Genomic DNA, 20899 nt, shown 5'->3' with positions numbered 1-20899 from the left:
CGGACGACCCGGTGCCCGCGGTAAGGGCAGCCCCTCCAGAGTGCTTGGGCCGGGCCGGGCCTTGTCCCTGCACTTTGGAAATAGTATAAAGGCTCCATTACGTGGGGAAGACAGGACTCACATCCATGCTGGAAGTTCAGCAAAGGGCATTTGCTCCCGTGTCACACCTGTGAAGGTCTCTCTCCAGGGCATGTTTCCAGCCCCATTTTTCTAAGGCTGTTGGACCTCGGGAAGGAGACTCCTAGGCTGTCACTGATCACCCCCTTTCAGCCCGGGCATTTGCAATGGGGACTCAGGCTCTGTAACAGCCTCCCTCGTCCTGGGGCACCCCTCCGAGAGAGGGCCCAGCTTTATTCCCCTCCAGAGCCCCACAGCCACGCCCAGGGCTGAGCACATTGTAAATATTCACTGAGGTGGCTGACCTAACGGTTTTAAAAATCTTTGAATGCAGGAGCCAGTTGCAAATTCCGTTAAATACCTCCTTGTCGGACATCTCTGGTGGCTGCAAACAAGAGCTTTGTGGGGCGCCTAGCAGGGACCCTGAGAAGAACTGGGTGAATGCTGGCTGCTTGACATTTGCTTCCCCTTGGTTTGCTAGGAAAGGCCGGCAGACCCCAACACCAGCGTGGACAACTCGGCATCCCCTTCGGTGGCCCAGCTGGCCGGGCGGTTCAGGGAGCAGGCAGCTGCTGCAAAAGAGGTGAGTCAGGCAGCCCCTCTTCTGCGAGGAGGGGGCCGGAGGAAGAAGTCTGGGTCAGGCTCAGAGGAGAGGGAGGGCAGAGGCTTGGTAATTACCAAATTAGGAAGAGAACCAGAGAGGGGTCCGCCCGACTGTGAGGAATGTCACCCTGCCGCCAGCCGTGCAGGGTCCTTCCTGACCAGGGGGAGGTTTATGCTCTGCGGGGCGTTGGGGGGAGACCCAGGGCAGAGTGCGGGAAGGATGCGGTCCGAGTCACGTCCACCTTGACCACCCACTGAGAGGGACCAGGCCTTGCACAGCTGTGCCTGGCCAGACTGGTTCAGAACGGAGAGGACGCGTGCGGGGCTCCTGCCCCAGAGCCCAGGAGTCAGGAGGAGGGGAAGGCGGGGGCGATTCCAACTGAGAAGGCAGAGGCCTCGAGGGACGTGCACTCAGCCGGAAGCCAGCAGTCAGGAAGGACAGGGAACCAGGGACCATGACCGCCGGGCTCTGGAGGAGGCCTTCCAGAGAGAACAGTGAGCACAATGGTGCGGACACTCCAGGGCTGCTAGGCTGCATTTCCTTGAGGCCCATAGCCAGAAGAGCCCCTGGGCAGTGAAATGAGACCAGGGCACCCCAGCTTTTCCAGGCCACTGGGGCCTGAGCGCAGTCTCTGCTCTCCTAAGCGCGTTACTTTGGACTTTTGTTTTCTCATCTGCAAATCCGGTCCACAGTTTCTAGATGGGATGGGACTGTCGTAAGTGGTGAAGAATGGGGATGGATGGGCAGAGTGTGGAAGCTGGGCGTGTCACCCTGAGGTGTTCTGGGCCAGTGAATCTCAGGTGAAGAGGGTGCTTTCCCAGCAGGCAGGGCCATGGCCTGAGAGCAGAGGCTCAAGTCAACACGGGGCACAGTGCGTTAGATTCAATGTATGCAGTTACTGGGCAGCCTCGAGACGTGCCGTCCCCCCCTCCGTTCTCTCCTCCTCCAGACACCCCCGAACGTCCTGACACCACCTTCCATCCTCCTCTTCCTCCCTGTTGCCTGATCGGAGCTCTCTCTCCCTCTCTTTCTCCCTGTGTGTCTGTCCGTCATCTCCCCCCAGACACCAGCCAGTAAGCCAGCGAGAAGGAAACCGCCCTGCTCTCTCCCCCTGTTCCCCCCCAAGGCAGAGCTGGGCCAGAACGGCGAGGAGGTAAGTGGGGCTGCCTTCGGCTCTGAGGGTGCTGCTCGTGGACATTCTTCTTCTCAAAGGAAGGGGCCCAAAGTTGGCACTCACAACCTCACCACTTGTGCAGGAATTTCCACTTCAGATGTAGGGACGAATCGCCTCTTCTGAATGCCTCCCGAGCCCTTTACTTTGAAAACTAGGCTACTTCCTTCTCTCCTTCCTCTGTGATTCGCCAAGGCCAGGAGCCCTGCTTCCCAAGCCCGAGAGTCTCTGCAAAGAGCCAGGGCTGTGTCCGGGAGTCACAGGAGTTCGCTTTTCTCCCAGGTCTGTTTTCCACCATCTTCCATGTGGAGAAGATGCCTGGAAAGAGGGGCTACACTTAGAGAAGGCAGAACCGTAGTGGGAGACGGTCACGTGGCTCTGTGACAGCCCTGTAGATACGGGCTATTGTTCTGGATGCTGGAAGGGACCCGGAGCACACAGGAGCCTCACGCCTCGGATATAAATAGCCAGTGTTGACATAATAAAGGCTCCGGGCTCTGGGCTCCAAGTCACAGGCTGTAGCCAGCAGCAGGTTCCCAGTGCATCCACTCACCTGTCCTTACTCACCTGACTGCAGCTGCAGGAGTAACTTAGCACCCTATCCCAGCAGCCGGAGACCCTTCTGGGGTCATGCTCCCTGACAGGGATGAATTTGCATCCAGCCTGGGAGGCCAACCTTGGAAGAGACCAGGCCAGCCAGAGACAGTTCCCTTCCCAAATCCCACTACGTCCACCCCTGTCCCCCCTTCCTTTTTGGGAACCAGCACCCCGACGAGAAACACTGGGTGCGGGTGTGGACTTGGACAAGCTATAGAGTGAGCATGCAGTTGGGGCAGAGCGGTGATTCTCAAGCCATGTTCCCACGAGGCTTACCAGCAGAGGCCCATCACTGGAGCAGGAACTCATGGCTGCTCCCGGCCAAGGCGGGTGCGCAGGCAGCTAGAGCCCCATCTGCTGCCCCACACACCTAACACGGGGCTTCTTCTGGGAGGAAAGCCCCAGGGAGCAGTTTTGTAAACACTGAGGGTTTGCTGAGGCCTCTTCAAGCGCTGATACTACATTTCTGTGGCGCACGTGCTTCACAGGCCAGGCTATGAGGAAATGCATCAGCAAGCTCTGCTTACAGAGGGTCGGCATCTCCTTGTGACCTCACCATCCGGGCTTGGTGTCCATGCTGGGCAGCAGGCCTGGCCCACAGCGCTGGGAGGCTGCCCCCCGGGAACCTGGCCTGGGCCCTGGAAAGTCCCTGCACCACACTGAGCCTGCTTTCTTACTTGCAAAATGGGACACAGACACTAGCCAGACAGATGATGGGGGCTGGACAGGGACATTTCATTCCCTGGAATAAAAGCAATATGAGTCAGGTTAGTTCAGTGGCTCTGGGAGAAATAAATCAGCAGGTTTCACCGGAGGGGCACGCCGGGCAGTTAAATAGCATATACCAGCCAGGGGCTGGGTGAAGAGGGGGGTGCGTCTCAGAGGGGAAGTCCTGCCCGGAGTGACAGGCTGCTTACACATAGGGAAGACATTATTTCCAGGATCTATGACTTTATCACCTTTTAAAATTCACATAGAAATAATACGAAAAGACAGCTTTGTCTGGCTGGGCTGGGTGGAGGCTGCTGCTGCCCACAGTCCCAGGCTCCCGTCCCACACCTGTAGGCGCCCTAGAGCCTGACACCTTGGGAGGCCTAACTAGAGGGTCCCTATCTGGCCGCCCCTCTATCCCAGGGCACGGAGCAGGAAAGGGTGTTCCCACCCTTCTTCCTCTCTGTGACCCCCCTCTGCCTGCTTGGGCCTGACACAGCGGGGTCGTCCCGCACTTAGTGCTTCCTGGAGGATCCAGCCAAAGGGGGTTCCGAATAGCCGCACAGCCTGCTTCATCTGCCCAGAGAAGGGCTGAGAAGCATCCCCATCTGAAAAGACATTACAGGAATGTCTGTATGGACAGATGTATATGAGCAGAGATGTGAGGCTGGGTTTTCTCCACTGCCGGGAGCACCAGCCCAAGCCTGGAGGCGCTTGTTAAAACCGCGGGGGAAATGCTGCCACCTGCTGCCGCTCCCAGGAACTGCATCTCTGGCTACTTGGCTGCTTGGTGCCCTGCAAGTCGAATCAACAAGGCTTTGGCGGAGCACGAGCTGGTTCCTGCACAGCTGCATGGCCGTGCTTATTGCATTTCCACTTTCTTCAGAAGACGGTGGTCAGTTGGGGAAGAGAAGAGTTTATAGTATTACGTAAAGTGAGCTTTGTCAGCAAACCTGCTGCAGCTTCTAAAACGGTATCTTCAGGAACCCTGGCTCATGTGGAAATTCTCTGTGAAGCGCAGCAGTTAAGGACAACTGTGAGCTTGGGCTGGAAGCTCTTTGTACTCACCATGGACAGAGGTTCCCAGAAAGATGCTCCAGGAATCGATCCAACAGTGTAAATCCGTGGAGCCAGAGGCACCTAGGAGCTGGGGGAATCCTTAGAATCATTTGCACCACCTGCTGGGTCTTGGTTGAGAGGCCGAGGCCAGGACATCCATCGGCCCTGGGAAGCCAGCACTAGAAGGAGTGGGGAGGTGGGGGAGCAGGCTCCTGGGTCCAGCCAGCACGGGGACTAGGCCAGTGTCCTGCAGCAATGCCAGGCCTTGGAAAGGCCACAAGGAGACCAGCTGAGTATCTCCCTCCTCCCCCAACTAAAATACAAGCATCTCACTCAGTAAATACCTTGGAATGTTTCTAAGAAGCTGCTGTTATTCTTCTCATGTGATTCAGATCAATTTATACATGGGGGTGGGAGGCAGGCAGCACACATCAGGTCTCCAAACTATGGGAAAAAATCTTTCTCTGCCTTGGTCTTTGTCTGACAGTGTGGAAGTCACCCTCTTCTCTTTCTTTTTCATCATCATCATCGCTACCATCATGCCTACATAGCAAGGGCCACGCACCAATGGAACCAGACTCAAGTTATAAGGATTCTACACAAAACCAGAGGGAGCCTGTCTTTTTAGATAAAGACAGACAAGATTCCTGACGCACATCACAAAAATACCCCCAACTGTCAAAGCCTATGTATGGTTATTTGTATATATCAGCCACTGACTGCTTCTAGAGGGCAGGGCCTGTCAGCGTCACTTTTACACCCAACACGGTGTCTGCAACGTGTAAACAATATAGGTCCGCTCTGTCAAAATGAACAGTCAGTGTTTGAGAAAACAGTAATTTGTAAACAACACGATGGGTGGGATTTTCCAAAGTATCATTACTTCAAGGGGGTAGTTTTGGTTAAGACCCCTGGAAGGTTTCACTCCTGGTTTCCAGTCTCTTGTTCTGTTTGTGACACACAGAATGGGTGGCCATTTTGCCCCTTCGCTTTGAAATTCCCTCCAGCTGTTGGCTCACATTGTAGAAGGTCACAGGGTGAAGTTCTTGCCCCCCTCAGACGCTGACTTGTCCCTCATAATGACAGTGAAGTCACTCTTCTCGGAGAGGAACCTCTTGGGTTTCTTATGTCTGTCCTACCTTCCCTGGCTCCTAGATCAGGTGGTCCTGCTGGTATGGAGGTGGGGGAGTGGGAGCCACCCTCCCCCAGGCCCCACTGAGCTAAGTGGGTTACTGAGGCCCAGGGGAGGGTGGGGATGGGGGGAAGCCGCCACTCCTGGGCTCCAGAACCCACCTCCCTTTAACCCCGCTTACCTGGTTGTTTTGGTCCATTTCTCTAGAAATCCCTGCCCAACGCAAGCCACCCGCCTAAAATCAAGGTGAAGAGCTCGCCCCTGATTGAGAAGCTGCAGGTAAGTGCAGGGGCTATGCTGCTCCCCATGATCCCGCCTGCCTCTCAGCCAACATTTGCGGGGCTTTTGGGTCTCTCACCTGAACAGCTGGCCTCTGCCAACCAGCTAGGGACCAGACTGTCCTGAAGGAGGAGGAACTCCGCCTGGAGGCAAAGGGCTGGGATTAGGACCGAGTGAAGCGCAAGCGCAGGCAGTTAGCACCCCGTGGTGGCTGGCGGGCATGGGGGTGCCTCAAGAGTCTTTTGGGAAAAGGACATTACAGCACAAGAAGTGCTCCAGGAATAGCCCAGTCCTCTCCCCCAGGCCTGAGTATGACCACAAACCTTTCCAGCCCTACAGAGGGCTGAAACTCAGTTGCCAGACTTTGCACTGATGTGGCCAAAGTCATCATTTGGAAGCATTCTGCCCTACCTCTCTGCCAGTCACCTGTGTGCCCAGCATGCCCACCGCTGTGCACATGATGGGCTGGACTTCCTGGGAGCGTAAGTGAAGCATGGGACTCTGTACTTAGCTCACCGTCCTGTTGGGGAGAAAGACTTTCACACTTGATACAATAAAGACGTCTAGGAGGATAGACAGAGATCAGAGCCACTGGTAGTGACCCCACTCTGCTGCCCCAGACCAGCACCGACCTTGGCATCACACGGGCTGCATGACTTTATTCCGGGGGCTGCCTCGCACATTGTGCCATGTGTAGCAGCATCCCGGTCCTACCCAAGAGATGCCAGCGGCAGTGGCAGTGAAAAATATCTCCAGACATTGCAAAGTGTCCCCTGAAGGCAAAATCAACCCCCACCATCCCAAGTGAGACCCACTGCTCTAGAATTTTAAAGCAAGGAGAGAGTGAGTGGGCAGGAGGGATTAGTGAATGCTTTTGAAACCCCTGGACCCTGAGTCGGTCCTCAGGGATGGGCGGCTGGAGAGGAGAGAGGAAGGTGCTCCTGGTGTGGAGCCACATGAGCTGTGGCACAGAGAAGGGGAGGCAGGACCTGGATGGGTGGGGCCTGCAGGAGATGCTCCAGCTGTCCCAGCCAGGGGCAGAGAGGCCCCCTGTGTCCCCCCAGCCAGGGGGCAGCGAGTCTCCCCCATGTCCCCCCAGCCAGGGGGCAGCGAGGCCCCCCCATGTCCTCCCAGTCAAGGGGCAGAGAGACCCCCCGTGTCCCTTCAGCCAGGGAGCAGAGAGGCCCCCCCGTGTTCCCCCAGCCAGGAGCAGAGAGGCCCCCCCATGTCCCCCCAGCCAGGGCGCAACGAGGCTCTCCTGTGCTGGGCCTACCCCCCTGGACCCGACCAAGGAAACTGGCTCACCACCTCTGCTCCGGAGCCGTTCCTAGTGTGGCGTGTCAAGACAGGCAGGCACAGCCTCGGCAGTTGGCAGCTCCGAGGGAGCCCAGGAGTTTGGGCCCCAGCCCAGTTTCTGAAATCAGGCGTCTCTGGGTTCTGGCCATGAGCCTGCCCTGCAGAGGGTGGGCAAAGTCTCCCCTGAAGCTCATACTGGGGAGCTCTGATTGTACCCCAGCTGCAGGGGGGAGAGTGGGGCTGCCTGTCACTCTTGGAGGCTGCTCTGGGATCATAAGGAGCCCAGACCTCAGACATCCCTCCTCAGAGGCCCGGGTCCTCTACCTGTGCCTCCCTACAGCCCCCAACGGCCCTCAGCCAAGTGGCAGAGACGGTCCCCCAATGCCCCCCACCTACAGTCGTGTCTCAGCCCCCTTCCCATCACTAGTGAGCCTTGCTGGGAAACTCGGGTTTGATCTCAGATGGTCCCATCTCATCAAGAATGTCAGTGACAGCCCAGCAATGCGGTCGAACCCTGTAAGAGCCCACTTTGTGGGGAGTACGTGGGGGAGAGAACGAGGCCAGGCATCCCCAGCTGGATTTTCCCTCTAACCGTTCCATTAGGTGACCCATGAGCTGTGCTTTCTTCCGTAGAGTGGCCCACAACTCAAAGTTCGAGTTTCCTGGGCCCAGCGAGATCCCTCTTATTTGCAAGTTGCCAGCTTGAAGCCAAGAGAGAGGGTGCCTGCCTTTAATGCCCAGTTCAAGTGCCCTCTACTGTGTGGCCCTCTGAGCCATCCCAGCACATCAGCTCCACAGCCTCTGTGGTCCAACCCCATCTCCTGGGCTCACAATGTTGCTATTCAACTTTTAGATTTTTAATTTTTACCCTGACTCAGTCTTGTCTGTAAGTTCTTTCTTAAAACCACAACAGAAATACGAATGCCTTCCTAAACGGGCCTAATGCTCTGTAGTCTGCAGGTCCTCGAGTGCCCCTAGGTACCCAGGACGGGAGCCTTGGGGGAGAGGGTGTGAGCGGGGGCTCTGCGTTGGGTGGTGGGAGGACAGTGAAACAGGGACCAGGTCATAAAAGCCTCTGGAGGCCAGGCTAAGTAGTCTGGACAAATAAAGAATCCAAGACTCAGAAAGGCTCTTGGGCGCACTGAAGGTCACACAGCTTTTAACTGAAAGATCTGCTATGTGGACTCAAGTGTGTCAGGGCACAGAGCTCATGGCCTTCCCGCGGCATCGTCCACCCCTCAAGCCCCATCCCTCCCTTATGAGGCTCTGTATTGCCTGTTCTGGTCTGGGGGACATGCCGTGGCGGCAGCAGCAGTGTGGGAATACAGAGGGCGGTGGAGCAGCAGGGGTGCCCCCATGGCACTAAAGAGCACTTGGACGCTCGCCATTAGCGCTGTGGACACCTTCCCACCACCACCACCGCCTCCCTGGCAACTGCTGGGCTTGGGACTGCCCTCCTCCTCCCTGAGCAAACATGACTGGCCTCTCCCCTCTGCCTGCCCCTGGGATTCCCTTTAACCTGGTGTCACCTGCACTGCCATACCCCGAGTGGGCGCAGGCCGCATCTGCTCGGCTGGCTCCTTGCAGCCTGCTGTGTCCCCCTCTGGCCATCTACCGAGAAGGCTTGAGGGACAAACGGTCCCAGCTTGGGTCCCAGGGCAGATTCCTTAGCCACCCTCCCCATGTGCAACGAGAACAGAACTGAACACGTAGGTTTGCTGCAGAGGGGAAAACTGACGCAAAGGCTGGTAACAGGGCCTGACTCAGAGAGCTGGGTGCCTAAGGGGCTGGAGGCTATTTTGTTCTCTTAGTCTGTCAGTTGACGCTCTTCAGCGCATTTTTGCTGGGTCCAATCAGCGCTTTCTGGGCCTCCTGGAATGCAACCGGGGGCAAGCCTGGTAGCAGGAGATGGGCTGCGTAGGCAGAGACCCAGGAGTGGACGTGATGTGACAACGGGTGATTGATTGGTGGGAAGTGATGGGAAAAGCCACTTCCGAGGCCAGGCAACAAGCTGCTGCAGCAACCCTCCTCCACTCCCTTCCCCGTTTAAAATGTCTCATTTTTTCTCAACAGGCCAATTTAGCCTTTGATCCGACAGCCCTGCTGCCTGGGGCCTCGCCCAAGAGCCCTGGACTCAAGGCCGGGGGGTCGCCGTTCCAGAGCCCGCCTTCTACACCCAGCAGCCCCGGTGTGCGGTCTCGGGCCAGTGAGCCCGAGGAGGTGCCAGTCAGCTTCGACCAGCCTCCCGAAGGCAGCCACCTGCCCTGTTACAATAAGGTAGCGCCAAGTGTGTCTGGGAAACATGCACAGAAGGTCCTGGATGGTTTTACCCTGATGTCCTGGGGCAGGGAGGGCACATGTGAGCGGTAGGCAGGGCTGGCTTTTAACAGAGGGGAAATTTCTCCTCTTGCAAGGTGACCCCTGATACAAGGTCTGTTGCCCTCTGCCGGGCCTCCCTCTCTCATGTCCTCCCCTACATCTGGGCCACTCACCCGAAAGGCAGGCTTGGGGGATAGAGCGCTCTCTCCTTGTGGAAAAAGAGGTGGAAGTTTAGGACTTGTCTGAGAAGCACAGAAAGTCGTCATCAAAGGCTGAAAACAAAAACCAAAGGCCGGATCAGGGATTTGGCATGAGGGCAGGGGTCACTGGAACTCCAGAGGCCCGTTCTGGCCTGAGGGGAGTCTCCTAAGGGTTCCAGTATGCGCTCCACTCATCCTTACCACACCTTGCCCCAGCTAGGGAGACTCCAGGCTGCTCCCTGCCAAGAAGATGCACAGCGGGGCTGTTGCTGCAGTGCTGCCCTGACACGAGTGTGGGCTTATCTCTCCTCAGATCCCGGGCCCTGCTAGGAGCCAGTGAGAACCAGAGACACGGTCCATGCAGATTCCCAGTGAACTGGGCCAGAGCCAGGCAGGGGCAAAATTTCAGGGGTCTGGTGCCCAGGAGTGGCAAATGGAGGTGACTTTAGAATTATGGATGGGGAATGCATCCATCCAGGAATAAAAGGCCAACTGTGTAGAAACAGGTGGGGCCCAAGGAGATGCACTGGGTGAGGAGGGGATGGGTGAGGGGGCTGGAGCCTGCTGGCTGGGGAGCGTGGGGGTGCTCCAGCCCAGCACGATGGAGAGACCCCTGATGGCAGAGAGGGGCCCAGGGCAGAGCCTCGTCTCTTGTAGGGTGCGGCAGGGAGGGAACTCTGCCACCTGGTCGTGACACTGGGAACTTGAGCCTTCTGACGGCAGCAAGGAAGCAGGGAAAATCATTTCCGAGCCCTGCTGGCCGTGAGGGCTGGGCCCGGAGAGCCCGCAGGGCCAGTCTCCCCCAGGGAGGGAAGACTTAAAAGCCACGTGTTCATTGTAAACCTCTGACGTGAACCTGGGATTGACAAATAGCAAAATGTAAGTCTCAGGAAAATAAGATTTACAAAAGTAAGATTTAAGATTTCATTTCCATGTACATTTTTAAAGGACACATCACTCACTCACTTGAGTGACAAAGCAGAGCATCTGATATAAATGCTTCCATTCTGACAAAGTCCAGGGGGCTGAGGTGAGGCCTGATGCTAAGACTCACACGCTTCCCAGAGAGGGAATGAGTTTCAGGCCGCTCTACTGGTGCTCCTAAGCGTGACCGGTAGGCCTGGCTTCTAGGAAGGGAGGGAGCCTGGACGCTCAGCCTTCCCAATGCCAGCCAACTGTTGGGGTCAGGGAGGGCCAAGCTGGGGAAAGGCCAAAGCTGGTCACAACTGTCCAGCTCTGCACCCATGAGGTCCCGGACCGGGGCTAGCCTGTCAGCAGACCGCTAAACCTCTTCTCCATCAACTTCACCCTTGTCAGAGTATAATTTTCAAAATGTTAAAACATGACTCTTGCAGAAAATAAAGATAGGTTTTATTCAACTCGTCAATTTTTGAGGAAACTTCTAAGATGTTAAAGGTTGTTCAACAAACGTTCAAGGAACTGGTTATTTATAGGCAATTTTTTTTTTAAGTTAGAACAAAACTAAGTTCGACCTCAAAGTGACTAATGTTTTACAAGGCTGTAAAATCATAGGTTATCTTTTGTCCTGGGCAGAAAACATTTGTGTCTTCATGAGACAAAAATCCTCAGGTTATTGTGTAACTTTACAGTCCCACCAGGTCTAAGCTGGATGAATAACAAACGATGGTGCATTGCATTCTCCCAGGTCACCCGGTGGTCTGGGCGGGCTTGTGAGGCGGGGCTTTAGACTGACGTTGAAGGAATGTGCAGTGACCCCCGTGGCCTTCTTTACGGGTTGTGGGTAATTCTCCTTAACACTTTCTTCCAGGTGCGCACAAGAGGCTCAATAAAGAGGCGCCCTCCTTCCAGGCGATTCCGAAGGTCTCAGTCGGACTGTGGGGAGCCCGGAGATGTCAGAGCCTCAGAGTCATCCCAGGAGAACGGTGCCCAGGAAGAGAATGGGGATGAGGTGTTCCCACCCAAGAGCAAGGCCCCAGGACCCCCTGCACCCAGTGAGGGGACCGTCGGGGAGGAAGTAGTGGGGAACCTGCGGTCCCCCGAGAAGACTCCCCCGAGGACACCCAGCAGGACAGAGAAGCAGGAGGAGAAGGACAGGGCCACGGAGGGAGGCCCCGAGTGCAGGAAGGCTGAGAGACGGGGGGAGGGGGAGGCCACGGAGCCCCAGGCCGCCAGCCCAGAGGTGGAGAACGGGTGTGAGAGCCCCACGGAGGAGGAGCCCTCTGGGGAGCTGGCAGACAGGCCTGCGGAGAAGGAGGCGGAGAGAGCAGGGTGTGGAGAGGCTGAGCCCACACACAGGAGCTGGGACGCAGAGGGGCCCGAGGGGGAGGCCTCCCAGAGCACCCCTGGAGGAGTGGGGCATAGCCACACCCCCAAGCAGGGGGGCGGCGACGAACAGCAAGAGCGCGGGACCCTTCCGGAGCCAGGCTGCAGCGACGGGAGCCACACGCAGCTGGAGACCAGCAGCAAGGTCCCCGGGGCAGAGGTAGGTGGCCAGGCTTGCCCACCGGAGGAGGGCAGGGCCGCGTCAGCATGAGCCCTTGTCACACGCCCTGTCCCTCACGGTCCCATCGCAGATCAGCTCTGGGCAAAGGCCCTGGGCTGAGTCAGGCTGTCACGGATGGTGGGGACAGAGGACAAGAAAGGGAAGCCTGTCCCATGCCCTCTGTGGCTTCCCACTGCCTGGAGTCCCAGGGAGCTCACGGGTGCTAACGCAGTGACCCAGGCTGGGCACAGCCCAGGGACTGAGGTCCACCAACACCTCCTGAAAGCCAGCCGAAGCAGGGGCCTGGGCTCGGCTCACTGCTGCGGGGTTCAGAGATATGATCACAGTCTGGCCCGGGAGACCTGCAGTCCTGGGGCTTGTAGAAGGCAGAATATGACAGCGGGCAGGGTCTCCTCCGAGGAGGCCTGCAGCACAAGAGGAAAGCAGGGGTGGAGGAACTGCACGGGTCCGAGTTGTGCCTTTAAGAGACCTCTCGTTACAACATGCATGCCCAGGCCAGGTAGGGGCACACTCAGCCCTCTTCCCCTATGGGCACTCACTGGCCCTTGCCCGTCCCCTCCCACCCCAGGAAGCCCAAACTGAACCCCCCTGCCTGCAGGAGCAGAGCCAGCCTGCCTAGGCTTGGAAGTTGCATGAGAAAAGCTGGACATCCCCCCGCCCACCCTGCCCCAAAGGACCTGCAGACAGTCTCCCTCCAGTGGCCCCTTGTGTTTTCTTTAGCAGACCCACTCACTCACTCCCCCAAGCCACCACCAGTTCCTCCTGCTTCCACTTTTTCTGCCTTTATAGTTCATTTCTGTACAGCAACCAGCGTTTTCGTTGTGTGCACGTGTGCGTGTGTGTGCACGTGTGTGTGTGCACACTGTGTGCGTTTAGATAGTTTACTCATTGCTAAAATGACTCCCCTCCTGTGTTAGTTCCCCAGGACTGCTGTAACTACCACAAACTTGGTGGCTTCAAACAATAGAAATGTATTTTCTCTTAGCTCTGGAGGTCAGAACTCCAAAATCAAGGTGCTGCCCCCTGACTTCTGGTGGCTGCCAGCAACCTCTGGAATCCTTTCTGGCCTCTGCCAGCAGTCCCTCAGCACATTCCATCCCAGGCTTGTAGGCACGTCTCTGCCTCTCTCATCACGTGGTCTACCCCTGGGTCTGAGTGTCCCAAACTTCCCCTCCTTTCTTTTATAAGACCACCTGTCATCGGATGTAGGATCCACCCTAAATCCAGAAGAATCTCATCTTGAGATCCTTAATTGCATTAGCAAAGATCCCATTTCCTAACAAGGTGACATTCAGAGGCACAGGGGCTAGAATGAGCCATACCTTTTGTGGGGACACAGCCCACTGCTTCTCCCCACCCTCTTTTTCCGGGGCTTCCCAATGCACCCAAAATAACATGCAGACCTCTGTGAGGCCCTGCATGGGTGCCCGGCCCAGTTCTCCCTGAATCTCGCCCTCACCGCACCCCATCCACCCCATGGCTCTTTTGTTCTTCAAATAGACCAGGCCATTCCCTGCTCAGAGCTGAACCCTAGTCCCCTCCTCCGAGGCGTCCTGTGGCCACTTCCTAGCCATCCTTCAGGTCTCAGCTCAAGAGCACCCTCCTCACTTAGGCCTGTCTTGCCCACTCATCCGAAAGGAGGCCACCCCACCCCTCAGTTACCCACTCCCACTATTCTACTTTATCATCACTGTATTCATCAGTATTTGAAATTCTCTGTTTATTTCCTTATCATCTCTCTCTCTCTCTCTACTTTTTTTTATCCTCACTGCATCCCCAGCACCTGCTATATGACGTGGAACATTGTAGGTCCTTAAAAACGTATTTATTAAGTGAATGAATGTATTTTAAAAGAAGAGAGAAAAATGGCTTGTTCCAAAAGAAATTATCTCTAATGATCCAACCAGATATAAGAGGGGTCAATGTGTTTAGGGTGGTGGTGGGGCCCACTGGGAACCTTCACATCATTCCTACTCAAACTAGATTTGGGGGGAGAAAGTGTGAGTCCCAAAGACTCGTGAGGGATGCCTAAGACCCCTCTGGGTGGGTTGTTAGGCAAAGATGCTTCCGGTGTCCTCAGCACCCTCCATCCTAAATGAGCAATCTGATCCTGTGAGCGCAGAGATCGCCGCCAGGTACCCAGAAGGCAAGCACACGTCCCACGTCCTTACTCCCTCTGAGGATGTAGCCCCTGAGCCCACGTAGTCACTTGCCAGTGGCTCCCTGCTCCTCTCTCCAGGCTTGGAGGAGCCTGCCTTGCCGAACTTCCCTTCTCCCCGGCAGCAAGTTCTGGTCCTGACGCTGAAGGGTTAAGAGGTCACCTTGGTTGGAAGGCTTCAGGAGGGTCTCAGGTAGAACGCGTCCTGCAGGAAGTCCAGGAGGTTTGGGGCAGGCTTAGGGGAAATCTCCCAAGCCTTACCACTTCCACGTCCCTGCCCCAGTGTGGGCACGAGACGCCCCACACCCACCCTCCGGAGGCTCTTCACCCGAATGGGAAGCCCAGTGGGGCAAAGAGCCGCTCCACCTGTGCCCTTTCCACGCATCTCCCTGTTAGGATCCATCACCAAGATGCAAAACCTGAACACCCTCAGCCCGAGCCCTGGATTTAGAGAGGAAGAAACTGAGGCTCCGAGAGGGGATGGGAGTCGTCCAAGGTCACAGAGCTCAAAGTGGGACTTGAGCTCCAGTCACAGAATAAAGTGCCACACACCGTGCCTCTCACATGCGCAGAATGTACTAGATCTGCAGGGCGGCCGTGCCTCCCACCCTCTTGTCCCTCTCAAACCTGGTAAGGTTGGAACCGAATGCCCCCGGTAGGGACGACGGGCGAGAAGGCCTTCTCCAGGGAGAGCACCTAGGAAGCACGCTGGCCGCTGCGCCAAGGGCTTCCAGCTCCCCCCATCCGGGCCAGCTCTCCGGGACCCACCAGCGGCAGTGCTGACCAGCTTGCAGCCCCGGGACCCCCCCCCCATTCTTGTTCTTTGTCTGGGAGCACAGATAGTTGAGATGAACTAGTCCAGGCTGCATCTTCCTTCTCACCAAGCACTGGTCATCCTGGCACCCCAGGGGCTGCCAGGGGCTCGGAGCTGGGAAGGGCAGAGGAATAAACGGATAACAGACAAGTCAGCCAAACAAACAAATGACAAGAAGGTACAAGGAGGGCAGGACAGCGGAATAGATGCGTTCTGCCCGGGGACAGCAGTGCCGTGCAAAGGGTGAGGGATTCGTCCTTTAAGAGAGGGCGAGGGGTTCCATCAGTCGGCCAAAGGCCTCCCACGTGTGAAAGTATATACAGGGCTGACTTCCTACTATGTTGCCTTCTGCACGTGTTTTAACATTTCCTGCTTAAAGAATGAGCCGCCCTGGGGATTTCGGTCAAGGGACAGGTTGGCCGTCGAATCACAGCATGCGGGACTCTGTCTACAGGAAAAGCAGCCCGGGAGAGAAGGCCCTGAACAAGATGGAGCTCTGACCCCGTCAGTAGATGGAGCAGGTGTTCCCCGCGCTCACCACATGCCCAGGACTGCGGAGGGCCCAGGGGCAGCTCAGTCAGTGGGGTGGCCCAGGCGCTTGGACGTCCCACGCCAGACGGCATTGCCTCGCAAGAAGGGCCGACTTCTTGACTGTCTGGTTCTTTGGCTCCTCCGAGCCTTGATCCCGCGGCTTCTGACCCGAGGCACCTCTCCGGCAGCGTGGGATGCCGTCCCTTGTCCCTCGGGCCACCGCCTTTGCAGCTCTGCATCTACCCAGCCCTCCATCTCCTCCCTTTGGGCAAACAGGGCGCGTCCCGGACACCCGGTTCCTGGCCTTTGCCCTCTGTGGCCTCTCTGCGCCACACTCGCCTGCGCTCCCACCCCAACCTCTCCCTTAGCCTCCAAACCGCCCTTCACTGAAATCCCTGCCCCCTGGGACCTCGGGGGCCTTGCCCACCGCCCGCCACCTAAGTGCTGTCCTACCCCCTAGTTCCCCTCTCCCAGGGGATGCTCTGTATTAACCCCCAAACTGTCATGCCCACACCCGCCTTCTTTGCCAAAACTTGTGTCATTGGCGGAATTCACAGAACCCTGCTGCCTGGATCTATTACCAACTCTTGCCAGCCCTGGTGACCACCCCCATCACGGCTGCCTGGACACCCGCTCACCGTCCATCATCCTGTCCCCACCCACACTCCTCACACTCACGCCCTCGGCCTCCCCGGCTCTGCACACACTCGCCTCCTGTTTGAGGAAGAGCAGTTTGCCGCCCACCTCTACTCTCAAAGCGTCGCAGCCCCTCTTCCCGGAAACCCGAGGAGAGGCCCCTCGTCCTTGACAAGACAGCCCCCGTGTCACCTGTGCTCTGGGCCACCCCACCACCACTTTCTGAACATTTTTGCAGGACACTTGAGGAGTTAAGTGAGGGGTCAGATTAAGAATTTCCCTCTGGGTTACTGGCAGCACGGCTGGCTCCTCGCCGGCCCACGTCTTCTGCTGACAAACACGCTGGGGTCTCTCTCACCACTCTGCCCCGCCCACCTGCACAGCCCGCCCCTGTCTTCCCTCGTGATCTCGCTCTTACCAATGGTTTCAATGCCCCCCCAGCCACCAAAGGCTGGTCACGTCTCGGTTCTCTTCACTCTGTACATTAGCACCAAATTCACCTTCTTAAACATGCCTTCTTGGGTGCCTACCCTCCCATCCAAAACCCCCTGGTCCTGGAGAAGCGAGTTCACTCTGCTCTGCATGCTGGACACAGCATCCACGACCTCTGCGCCTCCCCGAAGCTGGGCCCAGCCAGGCTACACCACCTGCCCCTCCCTGGTCACAACACACCCCCTCACCCACTCCCGCCATCTCTTGCACCAGGAACACCTGCACCCCCAGAGACAGCTCTCAGCCGTCCCAGCCCCAGCCCTCCCTGACTTGCCCCCGTGATGAAAGCCCCCGGCGGCTTGCACATCTCCTCACACCCAGTGTGGTCCACTAGGGTGGCCCGCGTCACACGCCGCTGGGCACCACGAATCCGTTTGTAAATGTCTGTGTTTCCCACAGAAAACTGATGGGGACTGGGCCTGGGGAGCTCCTAGCACAAGGAGCTGGAAGTGCTACTTTGAATAAACACTGGATCCATAGCTATTTTCCTGCCCTTTTAGCTCAAGCACAGCCTTTTATTTGGAATTCTTTCTATTCTTTTTCCATTTTCATGCCACCAGCGATGCCTGAGCAGTGCACCAGGAGGAATTTGAGAGGGAGTGTGCTAGTGGGTAAGGAGCTAGGGCAGGGGGACAGGGGACGCCAGGCTCAAAGAAGACAGTGCCACCTTGGAGCTGGGGGCTCAGCTCTGTCCCTGAGTTTAAATCTTGACTCGACACTTAGTAGCTGTGTGACTGAGGACCAGTCACATTGCCTCTCTGTGCCTTCATTGTCCCACCTATAAAACAGAGCGAATAGAAATCCCTAACTCATATTGCTGTTGTGAAGAATAATGAGTTGAGGCTTGTAAAATGCTATGCCCAGAATAGAATTATTACTATTCTTGCTGGCATTGCTATTGTTGCTATGTCTAGACTCCCCAAGGACATACACTGAGTCGATTTCCCCACTCTCCTCCTGATTCATTCTTCCCTCTGTTCACAGGACAGTGCCCCCATCCAGGACACTAAAATGTGAAGAAATGCTCCTGGTGCCTAGTGACGAAGCGTCTGGAGACGTCTCTTTGGACGTAACAGCAATAATAGTAGCAGCAGATGAAGCCATTGCAGAAGCAGATGTGGGGGGTCTGGAGCCGGCCTGAATACACAGGATGCATTATTCCCATGCCTGCACACCCAGTGTCCCCTATAGACTGGATCAGAGGGCAGCAGACTTTTACCAGTTTGAGATTGTGTCATTTGAAGGACTTAGTTTAAAAACAAAAAACTTACTTAAAACAATTTACTGTGGTGACAACTGCCCAGGGACACTGGTCAACCTGTGGGGCCTGGACGTGGCCCACGCCCCCATCCCTGCAGCTGATGTTGAAACTGGATTCTGATTTAGCTTCTCAGATTTCATTTGTGTAAAGGGATAGCCTTTTTACTGTTCTAAAGTTTTTATAGTTCTCAAATGTAAGTAAAAACTCATTTCAGGTGACTAGAAATGAAAGAAAATAGAATTGCTGAAAATATAAGTCTTGTAAGTTAAAGAAGACCTTAAATTGTATCAAGAACCTAAGACAGCCTGTCAGCTTGGTGACCTGGCCAACCAATTTAAAACAATGGGCTAGAAGAGGTAATTATTGAAACATTAAAAAATATATATCTGTTTCAGCAATAGCAGCTCTTGCTGCCCTGCAGTTTCCTAGTGGGTGACACACCAGGCGGCTCGCTCAGCTCACCTCCAGGTGGCCAGGGAGGAGGAGCTCGGGAGCAAGGCCCAGGCTGAGACTGAATGCAAGGAGGTTTCGGGCTCTGCACAGCCGGGACATGGGAACCCTGCTGCCTTCCGATTTACCCTGAGATGGTAGAGTTGGCACTTCCAGGAGGCGCCCCTTGAGCGCGCATCAGGTATTCCCTGGGAGGTGCTCTGAGTGTCCTGATGTGCAGGCTGCCTTAGGGAAACACCCCTCCCAGGTTTGCAGGGAAGCAGCTCTCGAATGGAAGCCCTGCCTGTCCTTCCTGACTAAGGAGGAGGGGGTTCGTCTTCAGTCTCTCCCCACTGGGTAGCCGTCTCACCTGAGGGTTTCAGCCCCTGGCAGGTTCACTCTGGATTCGGTGAGACCGGAAAATGGCAGTGGAAAGTTCTGGGGGGTAAAAGGGTTTATACCCAGTTTTACTCTCATAGTGGCCAGTCAAGAGCTTGAATCCGGTCCACCTCCAGGCATGTCTGCAGGCGGGAAGTCTCCGCCTCCAGGCCTCTCCTCTGCTTTGCATCGCTGCAGCCCTGGACAGAGCTGTTCCCGTGGAGTCAGTGAGAGCCTGCTGCCTGCACTGTGCCAGCCTCCGCCTGCCAGCATTGCACGTGTGCAGTGGGCGAGCAGACCAGGGTCAGGGGAGGATCCCGGCCGCGGAACTCCCATTTTCTCTACAGTAGCTCTCGCCTTAATGTTCTGTTTGGAGGGCATAGGAGGATTTGCAAGGAAAAGAGCCTTGACTCCCAGTCCTTTGATTTACAGCCTCTCCCCGCTTCCCTGGCTCCTGCTGAAAGATGTTAATCCAAGTAGATGTTTAACCCTCTGGGTGGTTCTTTTTCAGATGCCAGTATCTCCCTATCTCCTCTGCTGATCTGGTGGGTGGAGTGGCTGTTTTCCGGAGGCCTGGAGGCCACACCCTACCCTGACTTAGAAAATAGTCTCCCTAACAACAAGGCCTTATGTCACCACTGGTACCTCAATTTTCTCATTGCATTTACAGTTTTCCTAACTCCAGGACAGTGTTAATATGTGAGATATGTATTTTTTCAAAACTATTTTGAATGCAGTGCATCATCTAAAACATGTAACCTAATTGAGCCCAAAGCTATTATAAGAGCTGTTGTTAGCAGAATTTGGGAGATTTGTGTGTGTCAGTTACTCTGAAGTCTATGTCATGTCTATCTACCATCTATCTTTCAAGTGTCAACAGAGATGGAAGCCCCTTAAGCAATACATGGTTTATGTATATATGCCTTTGGGTTGTTTATACACAGACCCCACCCCCCAGGCAAGAATGTACTGAATGGGTGCAGGGTTGTGAGCCTGTGGGATGAGACGGGGAAATCTACCGCTTTCCTTTGTCTGACAGAGGATTGAACAGAAAGCGTGGTTGACAGATGTGGAAATAAAGCTGTTTTTCTTCTGGACTGTCTGTACCTTAGAGCAGCAGATGAGGCCAACACGAATGTGTCGCTGAAGCAGGATCCATGATGGGATCAAAAATACCTTCCTATCTCCCAGGCTCCCTATTAGTCACATTGTTTGATTTATTTTGCAAAAGTAGAGCGGCCCCATTTCCAGGGGTTGTTCGGGACGGGGATTCATGAAGCGCGGGGAATGCTCTGGGGAAGCTGGGGCCGCAGCCCGGCTGCTTCTCGCTCTCCTTCCCCGTGGCAACAGGAGGTGTCCCACCTGCGTAGTTGATACCGGGATTTCAAAACCGGAGGTCAGAGAAACCCGTTTGTGTCTTAGGCGGCACCGAGTCATCACCAGGCCAGGAAGACTTTGCTTCATTCCAGCCTCCTTAATAGGCTTGAAAGAAAACGGACTCTTCTCAGCTACAAGGCTGAAGAGAATAGTCAGTATTGTCCTTCCACCACCCTCGTGGTCTACCTTTTATTTTAAACTGTTCCCTTCCCTTCCTTTTTCCAGAGAAGGAGCAAGAAAAACAACGTGGATGCTTTGAAGGGTTGTGTCAATATTTAAAAGGGGCCACGGTGCTGTGTCAGCTGTGCGTGGAACCTGGTGATCGGTGACCACGAGAAATCAGGGACCCAGTGACCGGGTGACCACAGGAAGCCAGGGACTTGGTGATGAGGTGACCACGGGAAGCCAGGGATTCAGTGATGGGGTGACCACGGGAAGCCAGGGACTCGGACCTCCACTCCCTCACCGAGGCCACCCTCTGGCAAAGCCCAGTTTGCTGTACTGGTTTCCGTATGTGACCATAAATCTATGTCAAATAAGGGAATAAGTGAGTTAAGAGGCAACCTGTTGATCACCTTCTTCTGATCTGGGGATTGTAAGCGTTTAGTGCCGTCGAATGAACAAGGACCTTCAGCGGCCAATGAAAGGAGCCCACTGAAACCGCTAATGAAGAGCAGAAGACTGGGCCTATGAATCCCTTTCTCTCTCTGCTTCCCTCCTTCTCTGTATGCTGAATAACATAAATTAAAAGTCCATGGATAGACCTGATCACCATCACTCAAGCAGTAACAGAAACCTCTGTTATAAGTCTGCTCTTCGTGTCAGCCACATTCTCAAGGGGGCTCTCCCTGCC

At 55.7% G+C, this 20899-nt stretch overlaps 1 protein-coding gene across 5 annotated transcripts in view; it reads left to right on the top strand.

Moving 5' to 3' along the window:
- RCSD1 (RCSD domain containing 1) overlaps positions 1-19766 on the top strand; it is a 59724-nt gene extending 39958 nt beyond the window's left edge. The window contains exons 2-7 of one of the 5 annotated variants that reach the window (XM_073222160.1): positions 599-700; positions 1785-1874; positions 5599-5670; positions 9040-9243; positions 11275-11949; positions 17586-19766. In XM_073222160.1, coding sequence (XP_073078261.1) covers positions 599-700; positions 1785-1874; positions 5599-5670; positions 9040-9243; positions 11275-11949; positions 17586-17618 — 1176 coding nt within the window. In that variant the 3' untranslated portion in view covers positions 17619-19766. The other 4 variants (XM_037023798.2, XM_037023799.2, XM_073222161.1 and 1 more) reach the window with 4 other exon arrangements.
- The last annotated feature ends 1133 nt before the right edge of the window (positions 19767-20899 follow it).

Source organism: Manis javanica, chromosome 14, assembly GCF_040802235.1.
Source record: "Manis javanica isolate MJ-LG chromosome 14, MJ_LKY, whole genome shotgun sequence".
NCBI classification, from domain to species: Eukaryota; Metazoa; Chordata; class Mammalia; order Pholidota; family Manidae; genus Manis; species Manis javanica.
This window is presented reverse-complemented; position numbering and strand designations above follow the sequence as displayed.